Source organism: Trachurus trachurus, assembly GCF_905171665.1.
Source record: "Trachurus trachurus genome assembly, chromosome: 12".
NCBI classification, from domain to species: Eukaryota; Metazoa; Chordata; class Actinopteri; order Carangiformes; family Carangidae; genus Trachurus; species Trachurus trachurus.
Window position 1 is genome coordinate 25621465 of NC_139908.1, and position 22538 is coordinate 25644002.

The window sequence follows — 22538 nt, forward strand, 5'->3', positions numbered from 1 at the left end:
ATTTAAGACTTTTAAAGGACCCCAGGTCACCCTGTCATCTTCCAGCTTGACATCTGCCTTTGCTAGAAATTCTATTCAGATGAAACACACTTATAAAACGAGCAGCTTCTCATCAGTCACCCTGTTAAAAGTGACTCAGCTGTTTTATTTGTTGTCCAACAACTGAAAGAAACAAGAACAAAACATGAACCAACTCAAACACGTTTTTTATTGTAAATCATGGAAAAGGGAACCATTTGCACTAGGAACTCTGACAAGTGGTGCGTTACATAGAGAGACAAAGTTATTTAAGACGTATCCATCGTCTGTACATTTTCATCCACCACCTCCAGGTTGAGGGGGGTCACCGCCTTCGTCAGCACACCGGTGGTTCCTCGTTTGTACTTGTAGTCACCGGTTCTACATGAGAGGAAAGAGACAAATGGAGTAATGAAAATCAATAACAGCAAAGAAGTGCTAGATTGAGCCAATTTTTCCAGATGTTAGCATCAGCACAGCACAGCACAGCACGCCAGTCTACATCACACTAAACTTATGGAAAGTCAAACTACTCAAGTGACTAAAAAAAAAAAAAAGGTTGGTTAGTATTCAGTTCAAATGAGTGAGAAGCGGCGGCACCAGAACACTCAACATCTGTACTCACAGCTGCATGGCATCAAGCTCAATCGCTCTTTAAAACAGAACCAGCAACAAGACAACAAGTCACCGGTAAGTTAATGAGTCCAGTTAATGAGTGTAGTCAATGATGACACATGCTGTGTAAATGCATTCTGTTATAGCAGAGGTGGAGAAAACACTGTGCAGGTGTCAACGTCTGCTGTTGGTTCATTGGGCAATCACTGTGAAATGAGTCATTCATGAAGGAGTGTGTTCCAGGAAGTAGGTTTAACAAATCCTGAAGTCTGGGTTCAAAAAGACTGAGGAGGGAAATCTGGGGTGGTGTGTGTGTGTGTTTCAGTCAAAAAAAAAAAAGCCATGATAACTGAAACTCTATGTTCATTTCTGTGCAGATGGCACGGGTTCATTTTTCTGGGCAGATCCCATATATATGACTGTTGACAATTTAATAGCCTAATGTTGATGCTTTTTAAGAGGAACTCACTGCTAAATCATGATAAAACTAAGTCTGCTGTTTTCAAAAGCTTAGACAATTGATCTTGGCAAAACTGGAATACAGATTAGATTAGCTCTTTATTTGGGATAAAAATCAAACGAGTACAGTATTGAAAATATTTAGATGTGGATGGATCTGTCATCTAGATCATTTCACTTCACTTTTAAAGCAACACTATGCAGTTTTTTTTAACCTTAAAATAATGTTTCTAAACTCATTGAAGTGGTAACAGGATGAATCGTGGCGCCACAGCAGCCTGAGCGGGGTTCATTTCCTTCTGCCCTGTAATGTACTAATGTGATCTATAGACGTGCTGCTGTATCAGTGGTTCTCAAACTTTTTTCCATCAAGGACCTTTTTATTCATACAAACTAGACCACGGACCCCCATTGGACAACATTTTGAAGCAAACACCAGAAATACGCAAATATCTGTTCTGAGACTGAAGAATGTTACTTTTTTAGTGAATGTACGTTCAAATTAGGGCCAATGGTGTGAATTTTTGTTAATATTGTAGAGAGATTTCTGGAAAAACTGGTACAATTTCTTAAAAAATGTTTTTAAAAAATTCTAGAAAAAAGTGGTAAAATTTCTCAAAAAAAAAGTTTTAAAACAAAAACAAATTCTAGAAGAGACTGGTAAAATGTCTAAAAAAAAAAGTAAAAATAAAAAAAAGTTTTAAAAAAAATCTAGAAAAAGTGGTAAAATGTCTTTAAAAAAAAAAGAATAAAAAAGGAAGTGGTAAAAAAAACTTTAGAAATTCAAGAAAAAGTGGTAAAATTTCAAGAAAAGTTGGGGTCCCCCTTTAACCTCCAGGGATCCCTGGAACCACTTTGAGAACCGTTGCTGTATATCACTCTGCTGTCAGATTTATTAGTGGGACAGCTACAGTACTCAACACCTCAGCTTCCCCCGAGTCAAACGTCAAACACATCTCAACTTCTCATGCGGATGATATCAAAGTACAAGAATCCTCAGTGGTGTGGTCCTCACCTGACCCCCTTCTTGTTGGCCTCGTCGTGGGGCCGGATGTAGTCCACTTTACCCTTGGAGATGACACACAGGTCGATGTTGCTGCCGGAGCCCAGGTCGTTGAAGATACCTGCGGCGATGGCGTCGCGCACCAGCCGCTTGGCGTCGTCCTCCTTTGACAGGAAGAGAGACGAGTGGTCAGTCTGCGATCACGAGGCACTTCACAGGACAGTCTGTGGTATTTAATATGAGTTGTGTGAGCTGTGGACTCACCCCCATGTCAGGCTTGTAGCGGTCCTCAAACACAGCCATGGCAGCCAGGGAGCCAGAACCTTCAGAGGAGAAAACCTTCATCAGTCAGCTCATTTTGTTCATGTTTTCAGCCCAGAGAACAGCACAAGGACTAGAGACTATAGACTCCAATTCTCAACTCTGAGTTATTAGCCACACCCTTGACATCAAGTATGCCATATTTAAAGGGATAGCTCAACATTTTGGCAAATTTGCCTATTGCCATAATCCCTATAGTCTTAGGAGCAGGTTCATTACCTTTAATCGGCGGGGCAGAGACGCGAGCTGCTCAGCTAACGCAACAGAGGTGTACGGTACTTTCGCGTTTCCCTCATCAAACTAAAAACACTCCAACTCCAAAACGCTCTTGTGGACAAGTTGTGACCTGCACATTCACCACGATACAATTATGTAACATTACAACACATGAAGCAAATACTCAGAACTACTTGCGTTTTTAAGTCACTCCACCCAGCAGCCGTGTCTGGAATGTAGTTCCAACTACGCATTTACCTTGAAAACAACTCCATCTGGTAAAGCTACATTATTATTTCATAGCGTAGCGAATGTGCAGGTCACAACTTGTCGACTAGAGTGAAGCCTACCTGTGTGGAGGAGTACTGAGTGAGTTGGTTAGTTCCAGATATATATTTTTTTCCGACCAGCTGATGCATAGTAACTCTTAAACTGGTGCATTATTTTGAGACAGGACTTCTCGTAGATGGCGAGAATACGCCGATTGACATCAGTGTACTGCCTGTGTCTCGGTGCAGCGTGATGCACCGGTGATGCAAAGCTGAACTATCCCTTTAAAGACCTGTTTCACCATCGGCCTTAAAAACTCAGGATCACGTTTCTCATCATAGCTGATGAAACACTGTTCCATGTGTTAGAGACTGACCCATGGTGACGTAGGGCAGCTTGTCAGTGGAGCCATGAGGGTAGATGCTGTAAAGGTGAGGTCCATTACAGTCCACTCCACCCAGGACCAGAGCAGCTCCGATGTAGCCCTGATACCTACACACACACAATCATTTTACAGTCACATGTACAGACATTAGATACTTCATAACCTTTGACTGCCAAAACCAAACAGTCCATCTATCTGTCAGTTTAAATTAATTAATGATGTCATTGTTGCATCACTGTGATTAAGCATCTTGATTTAAACAGGTAATTATTTCACTTCCATGAACCACAACTGACAGACTGTATTTCCTCAAGTACAAGCAGGAATTCAATGAAGAACTGGGTCTCTTATAACAGCTGGGGGTCTCGTTTACAAAAACAAATAAACTCTGGGAGGGTTGGCGGCTGTCCCACCGTCAGATCATCAAGTCAGTCAGTGAGCTATTTACCAGGGATGCAAACGGGTCAGGACCAAAAAAGAGAGGAATTGTCTGGCGTGGGGGGGGGGGGGGGGGGGGGCTCACCATTAACAAATAATGACATTACAATATAATGGAAAAGTCAATTTCCAGTAGTTCAACCCAACCAAGTATTGAGTGCATATACTGTAGATGGACATAGTTTTCAGAAGGCCAACATTTCTATATTAAAAATGCTTAAAAAAAATAAATAAAATCCTTTGCAATATATCAATTTTGGATACTGAATTTTAGGTCTTCACTGAATGTTAGTCATAATTATTACTTTTAAAATAAACTGAATAAATAAAGACATGTGATGTGTCATTCAGTGTGTAATGGACATATAGGCCTATATAATGTGTTAGTTTCACTTTAATTGAACACATTCTACATCGCGGAGGCGACATCTTTCCACTTAGGGCTTCCTTCACCTCTGAAACGGGGCAGAGCTCCGTGGAAACACCTGCCTGACACAGCAACGTATGTAGGGAACCGTGCATGTCCGCGGTGCACAGCTCCATGGACATGCACGGGGGGAAAAAACGGCGTCGCCGTCGACTGCACGCGGATACGCGCCGCTTTGGGTAACGAGCGCGTCGCGCGTCTACATTGGAGGTAGGCTGTTATCAGTATAATCAGAGACAACCATGAATGAGTTCGCCTCAGTTTCACGTGATTGTCACTGTCAGCCTGTTAGAAAAACATTTTACTGACCCCAGCTGAGACGCTGAGACCCCCCCCCTTCCCCCCCAAAAACAAAAACTCTTCGGATCTGAACGAGTCACACAAGTCACCTAATTGGTCATGAAAAAAGCGAGTTTCGCTTTTCGGCGCGCTGTTTGCATCCATGAGCTTAAGAGGAAGATGAAAATGAGCTACTGAACAACGAGCTTGTTGCTGCATATGGTTGTTAATGTATAAACAGGTAAATAAAGGCCCTGGTCACTATTTGGGGAGATGCGATTTGTTTCTATTAATCCAGTTATTTCCCATTAACTGAACCAGACCATGTTACACAGTGACGCGGTGTGAGCAGCGTACCTGAATAGCATCTGTTTGAGCATGCGGTTAGCCGTGGCCACGCGTGGTGTCCTGCCAGTGGAGAGAGCGTGCAGTTCCAGGTTGGAGGAAATGATCTGAGTGGTCATCTCTGTATCTGCAGCTGTTCCTGCCCCACAACAGCTGGACACACACACAATTACACAACAGACTGTTAGTTATAAAACACAAAAGAATACAACAAATATTCTGGTCACCATTTGCCGGATCAGATCATTCAGAAACATATTTTTCCACGAATAATGACTGTTTAGCGCATTGAGACATGTCACTCACTAAATGTTGGGGGAGATGAAGTGGATCTTGGAACAGTTCTTGTCTGCAACCACCATGCCCTCAGTGGCTCTGGTGTCTGCTCCCAGGACAACGCCATCCTTCACAGAGACATCAGACACAAATCATTTCTACTCATCAACTGACTTGACTTGCTCTTAATTTACATACGTTGATTTAAAAGGTAAAACACACTGGAATTCTTTGTGAACATCACTTAACAAGCTCAAAATGTCATCCTGTGTATCAATGAACTATTGTTTAATTGTTTTATTTGGCTCCCATTAGCTGGAGCAAAGCTGCAGCTATTCTTCCTGACATAATAACGGTACATCACAACGGAAAATTAAAAGCAAACTTGAAGAGTTGGCATTAAGAATAAGGAAACAAAAAACAAACAAAATATATATATAAAATACATAAAAAAGAGATAACATTTATATTAGGCCTGGGCGATAATTCAATAACAATATTGATCGACAGACGCGTGGTGCGATAGAAAAAAAAACGGGTCAATAAAAAGTTTGATAGAAAAACACAGCTCCTGCCCCCTCTCTCTTTATTTCTAAATCCTTCCATATATTTTTACACAGCACCAAGCTCATCATTCAGTTTTTTTTTACCAGGCTTTTATTGAGGAAATACAGGATTTATTTATTTGTTTTATTTATTTTCATCAAGAGATTATTTAAATATTTATTTATCAGATTTTCTGGTGTCGGGTCATTTCAGTCTATTCGTTATATCTATTTACTGACGTCAGTCAGGTCACTTCAGTTGATTTCTTTCTTTTTTTTTTTTCTTTTTACAATTTTCAGTAAAAAGGTGGTTGAATAAAGAGTTCAATTTGAATTCAGTGTATGTGTTCTTCATTAAAAGTAGGTCATTAAGCAATAGCATAAAACAGCCTGGCCGCACTATTTTTTTTTCTTTATAATTATCAATATCGAAATATGCTTTTTTTTCTATATTGCCCAGCCCTAATTTATATACAACAATGCTGCAAAATCTGACCAATTCATACATTTTACATCATTCTATTTTATAATTTCATTCTATATCCTTATATTTAATATCCATTTATTTTAAGATATTATATATATTAAAGTAATCTATATCTATATTTATTACTTCGTAGTCAATATTACTTACTGAATAATATTATTCTGTATCTTTACTACATTTATTCCATAAGAGATGTTTTTCACTAACAATTTGAATTCTCTTATGCTAATAGTTAGTTCAAAGTGTTTGGGGAGTAAGTTCTAGATTTAAATCAGTGTATGAAATAGTACACAACATGTTTCTGTCACTCACCTTGAAGACAAGACCACAGATTGTGGTCCCTGTTTTACGAGCAGCAGGTAAACTGCATCCCACTTTGTTAACTTCACCTTCCAGAAGTTGATTTCTATTTTCGGAAAAATTAACAAAAAAGAAAAACAGTGAATGACTATTAAAAACAGACACAGAAATTTGACACACAAGAGAAATCTCCCTGCAGTCAGACCATGGCTGTCAAAACAGAGTAAATGAAACCATCATCAGAAACCTACACCACCAGTCAACAGTTTTACAGCACCTCGGTGTTTTAAGTTTCTAATTTACACAGTGAAGTCTCACTTTAGGTTTCGCCATGAAAACCTTTGGACCATATCAACATGTCCCACTCAGAACTACATTTAATGTGGATTATTATTATTATTATTATTCATACATGTGCTCATGTTCCAGGATGCCACACTGACTCCACTAGGTTTTTAGCACTTGAATTTGCACTTGATTTCGTTATTTCCCAATTTCCAGTGTTATTTTTTCACGAGGCTGTGAGGCTTATGGTAAAGCCTTGAGCCTGTCCTCTGCATTTTACACTGACAACTCGCTGCTTGATTTAACTGTGTCCGATTATTTATTATAATTATAGAATGTATTTAACATTTAAAAAAATAATATCCTTTACGCTACTGAACCTGAGTATCATATTTTGTTCATGTTTTGAACATGTTGAATGAATGACAATAAACTGATCGGAGGACTGTACGGTTTCTATAGGTAGCGGGCTGAGCGGAGCCTCATGTTATTTATGGTTACACAACATGAACTATGATACGTATATAAATTACACGATTCGCTTCGATACTAAACACTTATGTTATAACAGCTCTGGAACAAAACGTGTTTATAACTATAACGTTAAAACATTAGAAACCAGTGTCTCTTAACGGTGTGAGAGAAAACGCCTGAGTCATTGTACGGGAGCCAAGTCAACATCAGCTAGCATCGCTAGCAAAGGCGATTTAAACACGTCCGTTGCTCTAAACGTCTGGATAAAAACGATACGAGCGGATTAAAGTAAACGCTGCAGTCAATCTGCTCTCACTTTCATTCATTTAAACGCACTCACCTCTTGCAGTTTTCGAAACTGAAACCCCCGACGGGAGGCCGGCTCACTGTCAGCGTCGCCATCTTGGTGAATGAAGAGTTTTGTTTCCCGGAAGTTGAGGAAGTAACTTCTTCTTCATTCGTTTTATGGCGGGTGGGTTTCTGCTCCCACTGTCCGGTCCGGTTCTGGGCCGCTGTCGCCCCCATAGGTCGCCCCTAGCGACTATTTATCCTCCATTTGTCTGAGCATCATCCAGCGACACGAAGAGATAAATAGACAATGATTTGGTTGATAATGATAAATATCTTTAAAGATAAGATCATTTCGATGTAGGCTATAATAGCCTACTACTAGCTTCTACTACTAGGCTACTACTACTACTATTAACAATAATAGGCCTAATGATAATAATAATATTATTATAGGCTATCATTATTATCATAAATAACAATAATAATAATAACAAGTATTATTATTGTTCTTATTATTATGGTATTATTATTATTAGTAGTACTATTATACATCTACATAATTTAATTCATAGCCTATTTATGGGACAGATATGAAAAAAAAATAAAAAACATTAAAACAGTAGTACAATCTCACTGTCTTGTTTTTTGTTTTGTTTTATTGTAATAAATGCCTTTACTTCCATATTATGTGATTCTGTGTGACTCTGTATCATAGACTGTAAAAAGCTCTGTATACACTCCAAAGCAGATGGACTATCCCACTATCCCAGTATGAGAAGGCGTGGCTAATGTCAGTAACAGACAAGAGATCTAACTGTTTAACACTGATAAATAATTTTAAATGAAACTTTCACCTTATTGACCAAAAATATATTTTGATTTTGTTCTGCAAAAAGCTGAACTTGATGAAACAAAAACAATGTCACATTGAAATAGATGTGATGTAAACCTTAGCAGACCAGGTGGATTACATGAGTTGGCAGCAGAAACATAAAGAGCAGAGGATGCACACTTAGTATGTAGCCTATAACAAAAACACAATCCAACCCATTTTACCTATATGTTGATTATTAAGCAAAACTTTTAATGATGAAATAAAATTAGATTTTAAAAACATGAACAGACAGCTAATGAGCTGTGGACATCAACAATATTCTGCATGTTCTGGAAAATACAATGACAGTGCTGATTTGAATTTTGAACCAAGATTAGGCTACTCAGATAATCTTCAGGAAACTGGCACAAGTGCAACTTCAAGTTCATAATTAATCACATCGCAATTATGTAACACACTTTATGTGCCTTAACTTGCTTGCATAAAAGCAAATGTTAATGAAGCCATTTTCTAAATAGCTGACAGGGAGATGACTTGTTGGGAGTGCAGGGCTGTCATATGTTTCAACTTCTATACTGTAACTTTACTGTGAAGATTTAGTTGTGTGTCTGCAACACTGTGTTTTTTAGTCATGATGTTTTCGTCCTTGAACGGATGCCAGCTTGGTGCCAGCTGGATGTCAAGGTCGGGTAGGAAATGGGCTCCGGTGATGTGGACAAGATCAGATAGGGTGCCTCCACAAAACAAGACAAGTGCATTATGTTGATTAAGCCTTTTATTAAAGCAGCGTGGAGAAAACAGGTGGTTGAAGGTGTAATCGGTGGATCACGGCAACTGATAACAAAGGTTTAATGCTCTGACTTTAACCTGCAGGAAGTGCCTTTTGTTTCCTGTCATCCTCCACCTTAATGTTCCATTCAGTGATGAATAATAAGCATCATGTTTAACAGCAGGTATATGGTTGTTTTCCAAAAACCTAAGTTCAGCTGATGTGAACCAGTCTGTCCTCAGTTCCCAGAGCCTCCACCAGGACTTGTGTCACCAGATGCAAGGGTGGACTGAAAGTTAATCCACTATGAACCTTGATTTTGTGGGCTAACCCTATTGATGTAACAGGGTTAGGGGTTGAGGAATGGTCAACAAGTTACGAACGAAGATGTGCTCCCTACAGACACTGGTTCAGCCCATGAATCTTTAATCGAAGGTAACTACAGTGGATGCAGTCTCAGAAATACCACATGAGGCTTGGAGATAAAAGTACACCGTGTAATATGATCTAATAATGTAACACTGCTGCAGTAAAGGGAATATATCAATCTAAATGGACCAAACCAGTCACCGTGGTGACAGCAGCTGTCAAGGCAGATTTTTAAAAAATTGTCAAAATGTCAACAATTCTGTTATCAACAGTGCTTTAAGTGGAAAAAAATAAGTGCCGGTGTCGTGCCAAGGTGCTTATCCCCGATAGGAAGCACTCATGGAATGTCTCTTGTCCAATCAAATTACTTGTTTGGAACTAACTGTTGTAAACAACCGTAGCTATCACATAACATGATATGACTTAACCCTAACCCTGTACTCTTCAAAACTTCCCCATTTAACCTCTGCTTTATGGGCAGTAACTCACACCATTCTTACACTTATTTAAAATTAAAGCCCCTGTACGGAGCTTTTAACTAGATACACAAAAGTCTCTGGTTTCTGCTGATGTGTCTCTGTTACCTACAACAGCAAATGAGTCCATCAGTGTGAAGATACGCTATTTCTAAGTAGTCTAATTTTATACCTCTGGAAGGCATGGTCGGGTCGGACCACTGACGAAACGATACGAATAGATACATTACCAGGGCCGTTGTATAGGGGAGAAAGGTGATGATAATTCTAGGGGCCCAGCGCCCAGTGGGGCCCACAAAAAACCCCAGTAGTACAATGTTTGTATGACTGATTTATTCTGCATAAGACCCTGATTAACTACTCATAGTAATGTCTCAAGGTAATTTAAATCGAATGCAACTGGACTTGGTTATTTGTTTTTAACCAAGTCCAGTTGCATTCAATTTAAATTTCCTTGAGATAACTATGACCTGGACAAATGAGAATATTCACAGGCTTACTCATAGTAATGCTGCATTAGCAATTATTCAAAACAAAGTAGTAGACATAGGCCTACATAGTCTAAGAAAAAAAACTGGAAAAGTTAGGGGGTAGGGGCCCACTTTAGTATTCTTTAAGGGGGCCCAGAATTCCTAGCAACGGCCCTGTACATTACGCTGCTAAAAAAAAAAAAAAAGCAAGTCCCATCTTCTTTCCGACGTTTCCAAAACAAATCACACGCGCCGGCCAGACAAACATCTTCATAGACAGTGGGAAATGCAGTCTTCATTCCGGCAAAACACCACTGCTTTCGGGGCCGCCAAAATCAACACTAAATAAAAGTCTGTACTGTGCTTTAAATGAAGGTGGAAAAATAACAAGATATCAATTGTGTATAATTATCCCTCTTGTTACATTCGGGGACAAAAACGTCCACTAGGGGCATTTTTTACTAGTTTCTTGGCCATAACTTTCACTGTATGACTTGAAATGGCATGATTCTTTCCTAATAAGCTTTTTTTTTTGTAACGTTCCAAAATTTGTTTGAAATTTTTTTCTAAGGTCAATATTTCAAAAGTTGCCAAAATAATCACACTTATGACATTCGAGGTCAAAAACGTCCTCTATAAACAACTGCTCTAAAAATGTGTCAGATAAATATTTTTTTCAAATTTTTTTTTACACATTTTTCAGTCAACTTCTGTTCTTTCCAAAAATACTAAATATTGTATGTTCTTTTTGGTTTTTAATATTTTTATTAGCTATTGAATGAAGCGTGCGCTGGATTTTTGAAAAAAACTGACCGAAAATTGCTGATTTTCACTATAAAAAATGATCGGAGGTGAACGATTTTTTACGTGATATCAGACCCTTGGATATGTCAAAGATTAGTAACAAAACTGATTTTGATGCATTATTAGTTTTTTTGTAGGTTCAGTTTTTCCAAAATTGCACCCCCTAGAGGCCATTGACTTCCATTGAAACCACATTTTTCATCGCAGGGAGTTGCAGGGCTGTAAAAGTAAAAAAATAAATACAAAATTTGCAATCTCAGTGGCTTCTCCTCTTCAGAAGAGGTCAAATTTGAAGATTTTACTGTCCATCACCAGATGGCGCCATTTACCTAGTAACCAGGCCTATGGAAACAGAGCATATATTTCTAGGCTTTTTCAATGTGATTTTACATAGAGGATATGGATTTGTTCAGTACTGGGTGTGTGTGTGCGTACAAACACACACACACACCCACACGCTCATGCAGACACGTGTGGGTGTGTGTGTGTGTGTTTGTACGCGCACACACACCCAGAACTGAACAAATCCATATCCTCTATGTAAAATCCCATTGAAAAAGCCTAGAAATATATGCTCTGTTTCCATAGGCCTGGTTACTAGGTAAATGGCGCCATTTGGTGATGGACAGTAAAATCTTCAAATTTGACCTCTTCTGAAGAAAAGAAGCCACTGAGATTGCAGAATGCATGTTTTTATGCTGTTATAGCCCTGCAATCAAAAAATGTGGTTTTAATGGAAGTCAATGGGACAAAAACGTCCACGAATGTTACAAGTGTGATTCTTTTGGAAAAACTGAACCTACAAAAAAACTAATAATGCATCAAAATCAGTTTTGTTACTAATCTTTGACATATCCAAGGGTCTGATACCACGTAAAAAATCGTTCACCTCCAATCATTTTTTATATTGAAAATCAGCAATTTTAGGTCATTTTTTTCAAAAATCCAGCGCACGCTTCATTCAATAGCTAATAAAAATATTAAAAACCAAAAAGAACATACAATATTTAGTATTTTTGGAAAGAACAGAAGTTGACTGAAAGATTTGTAAAAAAAAATTTGAAAAAAATATTTATCTGATACATTTTTAGAGCAGTTGTTTATAGGGGACGTTTTTGTCCCGAATGTCATAAGTGTGATTCTAAACGAGCGATACCGGTACATGTGGGATGAACATAGCATGAACACAGCAGTATGTCTAAAGAGAATATAACCATGAGATAAGCAACTTGTGAACAAATTTGCACTTGCACTAATCAATATTTACTATATGGACAAACTTCATTCTTAAAGCACAGAAAAATATGTGTTAGAAAATATTACATCTTAATAAAAAGTACAACAGATGACAGAGTGTCTGAGTCTTCAGGCCCAGCTGTGCTTGGCGTGGAGCATCTCAGTCAGCAGGTTGTTGCGGGGCACTTCATCACTGAGGTGTCTGCAGTACAGGTAGTCTTCAGCAAGGCTGCTGAGGGAACGCAGCTCAGAGAGACACAGCAGCAGATGGGTGAAGCGTCCGTGGTGCTGAGAGGAGGAGCTGCACAGTGTGTACTCCAGCAGGGCTCCCTCAGCCTGCTCCTGCATGCTCTCCACCAGCTGATGCTCTTCAAGGTCTCTCACATCTGGAAAAAATAAACTACAATCAGTGAATATACGAGAGGTTGTCAAATCTTTTGACATAGAACTGGAAAATTGTCAAGGCACATAAGATAATTTGATAACTCTGTATTGACTCAGAAAATTATAACTATAGCTTGACCCAGGTCCCTTTGGTCCAGTTTCAGGTAGCTACAGGTCTTAGAATTAAAAATTAAAAGGGTCTTAATCTGAAAATGGACTCTTATTGTCATAGCTGGGGTTGAGCAGGCGCCCCATACACAGGCTAACAGTCCTCGCTGCAGCCCGGATCCCCTAGTGGCCCTTTACTGCATGTCATTCCCCCTCTCTGCCTCCCCATTTCCTGTCTCTCTCTGACTATCAATTAAGAGCATACAAGAAAAAAAAGACACAGAAAGAAAGGTACTCTGACAAAAACCTGTGTGGAACAAGACCTTTTTGAAAGAACCGTTCTGCTGCTGCATACAAAAAACAAAAACACGAGCTGTCACTAACCTGGGTTAAAAAGGATGAGGAACTTGATACAGGCAAACTCTTGACAGTCCACCTGTAGGACACGGAGCCTCTCAACCAGCTTCTGTCCTCTCTGGACCAGGCTGGACAAGGCAGGACCAGCATGAGAGGCTATGTCTGACAGGAGCACCTGAACCAAAGAAGAAACATACAGACATCATAAATGTCAAAAATGCTCCGTATAACTCCCATATTCATGTAAAATGTTTACTGTGTCAGGTGATAAATCGGTACATCAGCTCATTTCAACCCGGAATTGTTGTATCAGGTAAGTGTCGGAGGATTACACCCACACTCACAGTTGTTTTTTATGGTGACAACAAATTAGGATTTCCTGTATCTGAACAGCATCTATCACACCAGTTGGTGGTCCATGTCTTGTCTACAATGTGGATAGACCAGTGGTTCCCAACCTTTTTTGGCTTGTGACCCCATTTTGACAACGGCCGCCAATCAAGTTGTGCCAGCTCAGATATTTTTATATGCTGCATTTTAATGGAACTCGATTTATATTTGAGAAAGTCAAAGTATCGAATACAGTTACTCAAGTTTGTGTGTGGTGCTTTTAATCATAATTCTAAAAAGAATAATTAGTTAAAAAACATTTTTATCAGTAATTTTTTTAAATCAATTACTAGACATTTCAGGCGACCCCATTTGAATTCCAGGCGACCCCACGTGGGGTCCCAACCCCAAGGTTGAAAAACGCTGGGATAGACCATTCCTGCCCCTCATAATGTGCCACTTTAAATGGAGTATCTATCCATCTCTTGCTCTGGTCCTCATGACTGAGGAGTTCTGTGTGACAGGGCGATGAGCTCACCTCCTGCCCCGTGACCAGGAGCAGAACACCTTCTCTGCCGTGCAGCACCTGTCTGGAAATGACGTCCAGGATCAACAGTTCACACCAGCAGCTGTGCAGTAGCTTCATCTGGTCACTCACCTTGGAACAAAAGGAAAGCACTGATAAATACAGGATTTATAAGACTCAATGTGTATCTTTTTAAGGAGACATAATTTTTTGCCCCTTTTCCACAAATTAAAATAGTTCCTGGACACAGACATGTCTGTGCTTCGGTCAAAATTCCCCAAGGATCCCAGCACTTTTTTCATCCATTCAAAACAGCCCACTGCCCCGCCCCACCCCTTCTACTGGTACCAGGTAGGGGTGGTACTATGCAAACTCTAAAACTACAGCAGTTACATCACTGGAAGACAACTGAGGGAACAGCTCGTAAAACCACCTGGATTTCAACCTATAGGGAGCCTGAAAATTACAGATTATTTTGTAAATTCTCACAATTTTAAGGCCGGGAGGGAAGACAAACACCTAAATATATGTTAAAGAGCCTTCAAAAAGTGATATTTCCATAATAGGTCCCCTTTAATGTCAATATAAACAAAACCAGCAGATCAGATCTTACTTTAAACTGTTTGAAGAAGATGGATGTGCGAGCCCACTCCACGATGGAGAGCAGCGTCTGGTCAGCCATGAGGCAGATCAGGCTGAAGGTGCTGGGGTTCCCCTCTTCCCATGTTTGCTGGAGAAGAGCGTGGATCTTGGTCTGCAGTCGCAGCTCGTCTGGATCACAGAGCAGGAACTCCGTCACCAGCTGAGGCATCCTGGGACCCCGTGGAGAGCTGGAGAGCAGCTTGTCTGAGCCGGGGTGGATTCCTGCAGCAGAGCCTGGTGGACTGTAACAGCTGCTGCTGTGCTTGGACTTGAGTGTCCAGTGTGAGAGGGCGATGCTGTGGTACTGGGAGGCAACAGGCGAAGTGGAGGGCAGCAGTGGACACAGTGACGGAGGGTGGTAGCTGATGCATTCGCTCTGCGCTGTGGGCAGAGGGACGCTGTGAAGCACGGAGTCTGGCTGGAGGCCACTGATGAGGGTGAAGTCTCTGTGGTCGGTGGAGTAGACCAGAGCTGGGCTGCTCTCCAGCCTGAACCCGCCTGCTTGTATCAGAGCCTTTCTCTGCTGCTTCAGGGCGCGGTCACGCTTGTACATAGGGCCGAAGGTGTTTCTGCCTCCTCGCATCCGATCTGCACGGACAGCTGAGGGGAGCAGATGGTTTGTTTAGAGCAGTGGTTCCCAACCTTTTTTCCTTGAAACCCCAACCCCACCACCCCACCCCATCCACAACCCCTGTCTGCACAGATGCATCAAAAGAATAATGTGATACAAGCTTTTATTTACAAAAATAAACAGTTGATAAGAGGTGGAGCCCTGCCATGGACATGTAATTACCCCATATACATTTTGAATCCATTCTGAATTATTAATCTGATTATTTTTATTCTATTTTGTTCCATCTTATTTTGTTTTATTTTATTTTATCTTTCTGTCCATTTTCCTTTGTTGTGTCATAATTGTTATCATGTCCCTATAAGCAGGGAGGTTGTAGGTTTTTCTTCCTTGTCTTTGATTTTAATCATCCAATTGGGTGTGTTATTGGGATTTTAAAATGTCAATATGCACAAATAATATATTAACCTCACAACCTCAGAACAGACAAAGCTCTGTGGACCCCCTGAAATCTCTGACGCCCCCCTGAGGGGGGCCCAGACCCCAGGTTGGGAACCAATGGTTTAGAGCTTCAGTCTTCAGTTTTAGTGAGGTAGTCTGATCACCCAAATAACTTTATGACTAACTTAGACCACATTTCTTATCTTTAGTTTGAACTGTGTAATGTAAGTAGCAGAGGGACTTGATCACATGACATGACTTGAGGCAGATAAATCAAACAGACTGGACTTTTTGTTATTTTATATTTTATATATATATATTACATTCTATAGAGACGTTACAATAATGCATACTTTTCCAATGGGGGTGGGGGGCACCATCTCTCTCTGACTGATGTGCTGCCTCCTCCTCGGCCTCCTCTCTCTGTTTGGTTTGCTAACCAATAGGCATCACACCATGTCCTCACTCCACACACTTGAGAAACAAGTGATATTGCATGTAATAAATGTATTTTTTGCAAGTCTCATATCTACAGTGTTCCCTTTTGGGAGCCAAAACACACACTCAAGTGCCCTCTTCAGTGGTGAGGACACGCTGTGTGCCCTTTTTTTCCCACTGCATATCTGTGTGTTGCCTCCAATACTGCTGCTAGATCTGAATCAGGTGATAACAGTGGCTACACGCTGTCTAATCACTTCATTAGGAACACCTGTGCATCTGATTATTACTGTAATTACTCAGCCAATCATGTGGCAGCAGAGCAGTGTATAAACTCCTGCAGGTGAGTTCAGGTGAGGAGTTTCAGTTAATGTTCACACCAAACAACGTGAATTCAGTCATATCAAGTCAATAATGCAGATATAAGGTGTCATCCTCACCTTCCAGTCTCATGCCGACGTGAAGACACTTCTGAAACCTGCAGAATGGACAACGCTTCCTCTGAGCTTTGTCGATCCTGCACTCCTGGTTCTCTGCACAGACGTACCTCTTGTTGTTCTGCACCGTCCTCTTGAAAAACCCCTGAGACGGACGAAGAAGAGGAAGGCTATACTGCTGTCACAGTCTTCACTCGGTCTCATCCCAGCACAGCGTGGGAACAGAACACAGTACACCTCCAGTGTGATGTCTTGTATGGTTTCTGACACACACAGACGCCTGACAGCAAAATTACTAAACCACTCTGACATCAGAACAAACTAAATGGTATGGGCTTTAAGTCCAGAAACAGCAAACATCTCTTAACTTTATTTTAGAGCCTGAAGAAGTCTAGTCCACAGACCCAGATGTCTTCCTGTGGCAATATCTTAAATACATGTTGGTTAAACATGATTGATTTTTTAAATTTGTTTTATTTTTAAATAGGCTATAAATAGCAGACAATTCTGTCATAACAACATTTTTTGAAAGGTTTCAGAGCTGTGTACAAAAACTGTTCTCTTTACTCTGTTCCCATTCCTTCTGCCTGTCATATTGTTTATTTGAGCCTCTATGGATGTAACCCTGTGGCACTAAGTCCTATAAGACATTAGACATTAAAAGACATTAGCTACTTTGATACAAATATATACCATTACATATACTGTTTGCATTCTGTTTAACAGTTGTATATTTATGTTAACAATTAGAGAAGTGGCATCCCTTTAATGGGACCTCATCATGTGCACATAATGCTAACACTGTAGATACAGTGAGAGCAAATTCAACTTACAAATCCCATAATAACAGCTCAGCGCGTCAGAGGAGTTTAGATAAAGCAGAGTGAGGAGAACGTCTACCTTGCAGCTCTCACAGGTGAGCAGACCGTAGTGGTATCCAGAGACTTTATCACCACAGACCGGACACGGCTCCTCCAAATCCACATCATGTCTGAACTGCATTCTGGAAAACTCACGTGAGAAAAAGAACAAATTGAAACTTTTTAAAACTCATTAAAACTGTTTCAAATAAAAAACAAAAATTCACACTCCTCAGATGATGAAGGTGAAGTTAAATCAGCCGCTCTGGGTGATGCACTCTCACCTGTTGAATCACCTGAGTCCTGAGAGGAGTTGCTTTGATACAGAGTTGACCTGAAACTGTGACGTGCCGTTACCATAGCCCCCTGGTCTCATGTCCTCATCCTGTGGAGGAGGGACATCTCCATCTCCATGGTTCTGGTCTGATCTGAAGCTGCAGCCAATGACTCATCATCACTGGACTCACCTGTACCTGACTTCATGTCCAGTCCAGCGTAAGGACAGTCATTTTCATGACCAGCAGGTGGCGATGTTGCATCAGACAACAAATGGGCCTGACAGTCCAGCTGTACAGTGCTCATGTATTATTCACTACAACAGTCTAGGGCTGTTTGTCTTTATTTCATACATTACAGTAAAGAGACAAAGAGGAAGAAGAACAATATGCAGCCAGGGACATTGTGATTATATTGTGTAGTAGGCCTACACTTGACTTGGTCCATACACTTTCTTTCTTTCTTTCTTTCTTTCTTTCTTTCTTTCTTTCTTTCTTTCTTTCTTTCTTTCTTTCTTTCTTTCTTTCTTATTTGTTGTCATTAATTACAGTCTCTCTGTTTTTTTTAAATTTGATTTATTTGTCAGTAGAAAAGAAATACAAAAAACTGACGAGGATAACACAGAAAAGTCCAGGACTTATTTCCACTGTGGTCCTCTGAGACAATCCAAGCTAGGTGATAAAACATTAACATTGGAATAATTACTACTAATAAGTCATTTACAGTACATGTTAAATACAGCTTTGCAATACACAATACACAAAACGAGGATTATGTGCATTTGCAATACACCTTAAGGAAAAAGTGCACACATAAGTTACTCGGAAGCACGTTGCAGGATGATGGAGGAAATACTCTACTGCTTTAAGCAATCCATCCACCACCTCTTCACTGCTACTTTAAATCTATGTTTCGAGCTGATTAATTTAATTGATGCAGGGAGACTGTTCCATGCTAAAGCCCCACTATAGGCAAAGGTGCTTTTCCCTACTGCTGTTCTGAAAGTCACTGTGTTGACATTATAAAGACTTGCCCTGGTCCTGTAATCGTGTTACCTTCAACACAGACTTACAAAATAATGATAATGATAGTCCAAGCTCAGTGGCGATCCTAACACCAAGTTTTAACCCTCAAAATATCCTCAGTGCCAGAATATGGGTATTTCTCTATTTACCCAAATGCATTGTTTCCACTCTTCAATATGTGACATTTACAATACACACACACAGACACTCATTTAACCTTTGTAAGATATATTATTGAGACTCAAAGTACTACTACCACTACTACTACTACTGATCATAATCAGTGAGCAATCAGTATAAATAAGGACAATTCGAGGGATCAGTATGTAGAAACACACATACACACACACACACACACATATGGACACACGCCTGTAATAAAAGACAGAACACATGTGAAAACATGATCAGTGTGTGGTGTTGGACACTTCTGTATATGAGCTTATATTGAATTTATTGTACTATAACTGGAGATCATTTTATCTTCCACTTGCTGAACTGCTCACATGAACAGAAATTTTGACCAGGGGTGCCCAAACTTTTGCACACCACCATACATACTGTACACTGTATACTGTCGAGCAGCATTCAGTCACCTTTAATAATCACTGAATGAATGGAAATGCTGTAATGTGGGGTCGGACTGTGGGTATATGTAAAGCATCTTACTATCTGCATTGGATCTGATCCTCTAACATTGACTATACAATACCAACAACTTCCTATTGCTTCAACACAAACACCTCTTTGGTGGCATTGACTCACAGTCAACCATCCAAGAGGTTCATAAAAGCAGCAGCAGCAGGAGGGAAGATACAAAGAAGATCAGGTAGCTGTAGATGTTTGAACTTTTTACTCCTTCCAGTGGACCCGATAGGAAAGCTGAGAACTTGCAGATCTGGATGGAGTTCACAGGCGGTCAGAGCATCTGCTGGGATATAGGACAGCTTTGCTGGATCCAGGAGCTCAGGGTGACTGCAGGCACTTCTGGCAGGAGCCGCAGTAGCCGGGCTGCCCAGAGTTCTTGAAGAAAGTGTATCCAAGATTTCTTCACTGGCAGTGGTTCCGGACAAAAGTGGGTAATCTCCTCTTCTTGTTTGAGCATGGGATGTAAGCAGAGAGTAACCAACACGCTTCGATGCTGATGCAATATTTAATCATGACGTTTTAATGTCCATCAGTGAAGCGCAGCTGTTCGGCCACATCCGTGACTGGAGTTCAAGTCAACGGCCTGGTTTCCTGAGGTTGGCTCAGTCCAAGGAATACTCAATAGCTACTTAATCTTGCTGTAGGATTGTGTCACATATGACTGAGGGAAACAGAAATACGGAGCACACAGCCCAAACCAATCATCTTTTAATAAACAATAAACTATTTCCACCTGTTTGGAATGAGCACATCTCCTCATCTGTATTCCTGTCTCACTCGGCAGAGACAGGAAGACGCTCGGCTCGTTGCTTCAGCCTGCATCTCACTGGAGCATCACACATGTTCTGTTGTTGTTTTTCTCTAGACAAACTAACCAGAAAACATATTGTTTTAGAAAATATCTGTGATCAGAAACTTTGACCTTTGTTGGGGATGTGATGCTTTGTGTGACACTCTCTTCCTGTTGTTGTATTCATGCCCCAGGATAGGTTTTCTAAAGTCAAAGATTATTTACTGTGATGTCCTCTGCACTGGTACAACTGCTGCTTTGTCTGTTGGTGAGCTAACGAAGGGAAGAGGGCTAAATGTCCACCAGATCTCATGGTGCAGAACAGCACTTATTACTGGATGCAGGATGTTGTTGGAAAACGAAAGGAGATATATCGGTGGGGTATGGTTTGAGGGAGTGGTTTGACAAAATGGCAAAGATTTCCTCCCATAAAAAGCTTGTTACAGGCTGATAGATAGGTAAGACATATATATATATATATATATATATATATATATATATATATATATATATATATATATATATATATATATATATATATATATATATATATATATATATATATATATATATATATATATATGAAAATATAGGGCTCTTATCCAGCTGTAACCTGACACATCATTGGCTGCACCATTTCCTGTAAAGGGGTAGTTCAACATTTTGGCAAACTGGCCCATTGCCATAGGGATTAAGCCTCCGTAGCGTAGCTCTGAGCAGCTCACGGCTCTGCTCCGCCGTTCTAAAAATAGCTTGCATGACAATTAAAGGTAACGAACCTACTCCTAAAACTATAGGGATTATGGCAATGGGCCAATTTGCCAAAATGTTGAACTATCCCTTTAATTCTATCCAGTATACATGTATGCATGAATGTGTAGTTGTGGGTGTATAATGTTCAGTCTCTGTTGGATTCCCTCTTTTTTGTGTGTTTTTTTGGAGATGTTACATTTTAGCTCTGTTTTGATATTATGCAGGCTGCTGGTATGGCATGTACAGATGCATAATTTTTTTCTCTATGCTGAAAATCAATCAAAAGTGAATTACAATTTTTTTTTCTGTGTTCATCTCTAAACCATCAGAGGCGTTTGACTGATGGAAGGACCACATTTTAATAGCCTATTTAGACATTTTCTGTGTTCTTTTTTTGTTGCAACTGCATTTGCTGTGTTTTGTGTTGTGTTGCAAGTAATACTGGGAGGGTGGGAGGGGTGGTCAGTTGGGAAAGGCCTTTTTTTCTCCTTTTTTTTTTTTTTTTTTACGAGATTATTCTTTAGTTCCCTCTTTGCATCTGTAATGAGCTTTGTGTTATTGTAAAATCTGAAACCAATGTACTGTATATTCTGAATGACTCCATTGCTTCATATAAAAAATATTTGAAACATAAATTACTATTTTGGAACAAGCTAACAATAAGGGTGTGACGACAAAACATAAAACTGAATTATTATGTTAGAGAACCATGTAGCCTACAGATCTACAAAACATCACTGGCACTGACACAGGGAATGTCATCTATAGGCTGTCATCAGTCATACATGTATTGGTGGACTAGAAGTCATCACAGAAATGTAGGCCTACATCCAAAATTACACACAAATGAAAAACTACAATCTAAAACTGTGAATCATACAATACAGTACATAGATGTCAAAGCTATCTGGGGTTACGTGGTCAAACCTGATCTTGCTCAGACTGCGTCTTCACCGCTCATTCACATTCAGTCAGGACGGCTGTAGCTAAGGCTATGTCCTATTGGTACAGTGAGCTTATAACACAATCTAACTAGCTACTAGGAAAGCTCACCAGACCATTAACATTATTATTAATATCATTATTATTTTTTTTTATCACTATTGACAACTGGTGTTAAGACAATTCATAGGGCTGTAGCCTATTTGGCATTTCAAGTGCCCTCGTGGCCACAGGGGCCCTAAGCCTTTGGCCGGCCTAAACCATCCATCTGGAGTTGCAGTGAATGACAGCCTGCAGTTTGCATAACAGTTCTTAACCCACCAAACAGTTTGGGCTGCTCTCAGAGACGAGGAGGGATGGTGTCTCTCTTTGCTACAGTATATAATTTTATCAGCTCTGCAGAAGGAAACACAGAGCCTCGTATTGTAGTGAACAGCATCAGAGGTCAGAACGTACAGGGGACCCAAATACAAAGGTTCAGAGGGAAAGCCAAAGTGTTCCTGCTGTTTTATTGGAATTCTGCACCTCAATTGTTTTCATAAAAGTGATTTGATTCAAAACACCAATATAATTCAGAATGTCTCATAGTGAGTGAGAGGTCTGAGATTCTGTCTGTA

The 22538-nt window shown here is 40.1% G+C and overlaps 2 protein-coding genes across 2 annotated transcripts; both read right to left on the reverse strand.

Moving 5' to 3' along the window:
* Positions 1-189: 189 nt before the first annotated feature.
* psmb7 (proteasome 20S subunit beta 7) lies at positions 190-7597 on the reverse strand. The gene is made up of 8 exons (XM_083983806.1): positions 7484-7597; positions 6397-6490; positions 5083-5180; positions 4789-4929; positions 3279-3394; positions 2360-2418; positions 2108-2259; positions 190-399 (listed from the first exon to the last, which is right to left on the reverse strand). The coding sequence occupies exons 1-8, from the start codon at positions 7543-7545 to the stop codon at positions 288-290; spliced, it is 834 nt and encodes a 277-aa protein (XP_083839932.1). The 5' UTR covers positions 7546-7597; the 3' UTR covers positions 190-287.
* Positions 7598-12522: 4925 nt separating this feature from the next.
* Positions 12523-17629, reverse strand: nr5a1b (nuclear receptor subfamily 5, group A, member 1b; the record flags this gene model as incomplete). The annotated part of the gene is made up of 6 exons (XM_083982941.1): positions 12523-12779; positions 13270-13417; positions 14111-14230; positions 14712-15340; positions 16631-16772; positions 17528-17629. The coding sequence occupies 6 exons, from the start codon at positions 17627-17629 to the stop codon at positions 12523-12525; spliced, it is 1398 nt and encodes a 465-aa protein (XP_083839067.1).
* Between the last annotated feature and the right edge of the window lie 4909 nt (positions 17630-22538).

What these genes read in the sequence shown, in the direction of transcription:
- psmb7 (XM_083983806.1), bottom strand. Translation starts at nt 7,545, where the DNA reads ATGGCGACGCTGACAGTGAGCCGGCCTCCCGTCGGGGGTTTCAGTTTC. An exon ending in AGTTTCGAAAACTGCAAGAG is followed by an intron (nt 6,491 to 7,483) that starts GTGAGTGCGTTT and finishes TTCCGAAAATAG; the next exon opens with AAATCAACTTCTGGAAGGTG. An exon ending in GCCAACAAGAAGGGGGTCAG is followed by an intron (nt 400 to 2,107) that starts GTGAGGACCACA and finishes CCTCTCATGTAG; the next exon opens with AACCGGTGACTACAAGTACA.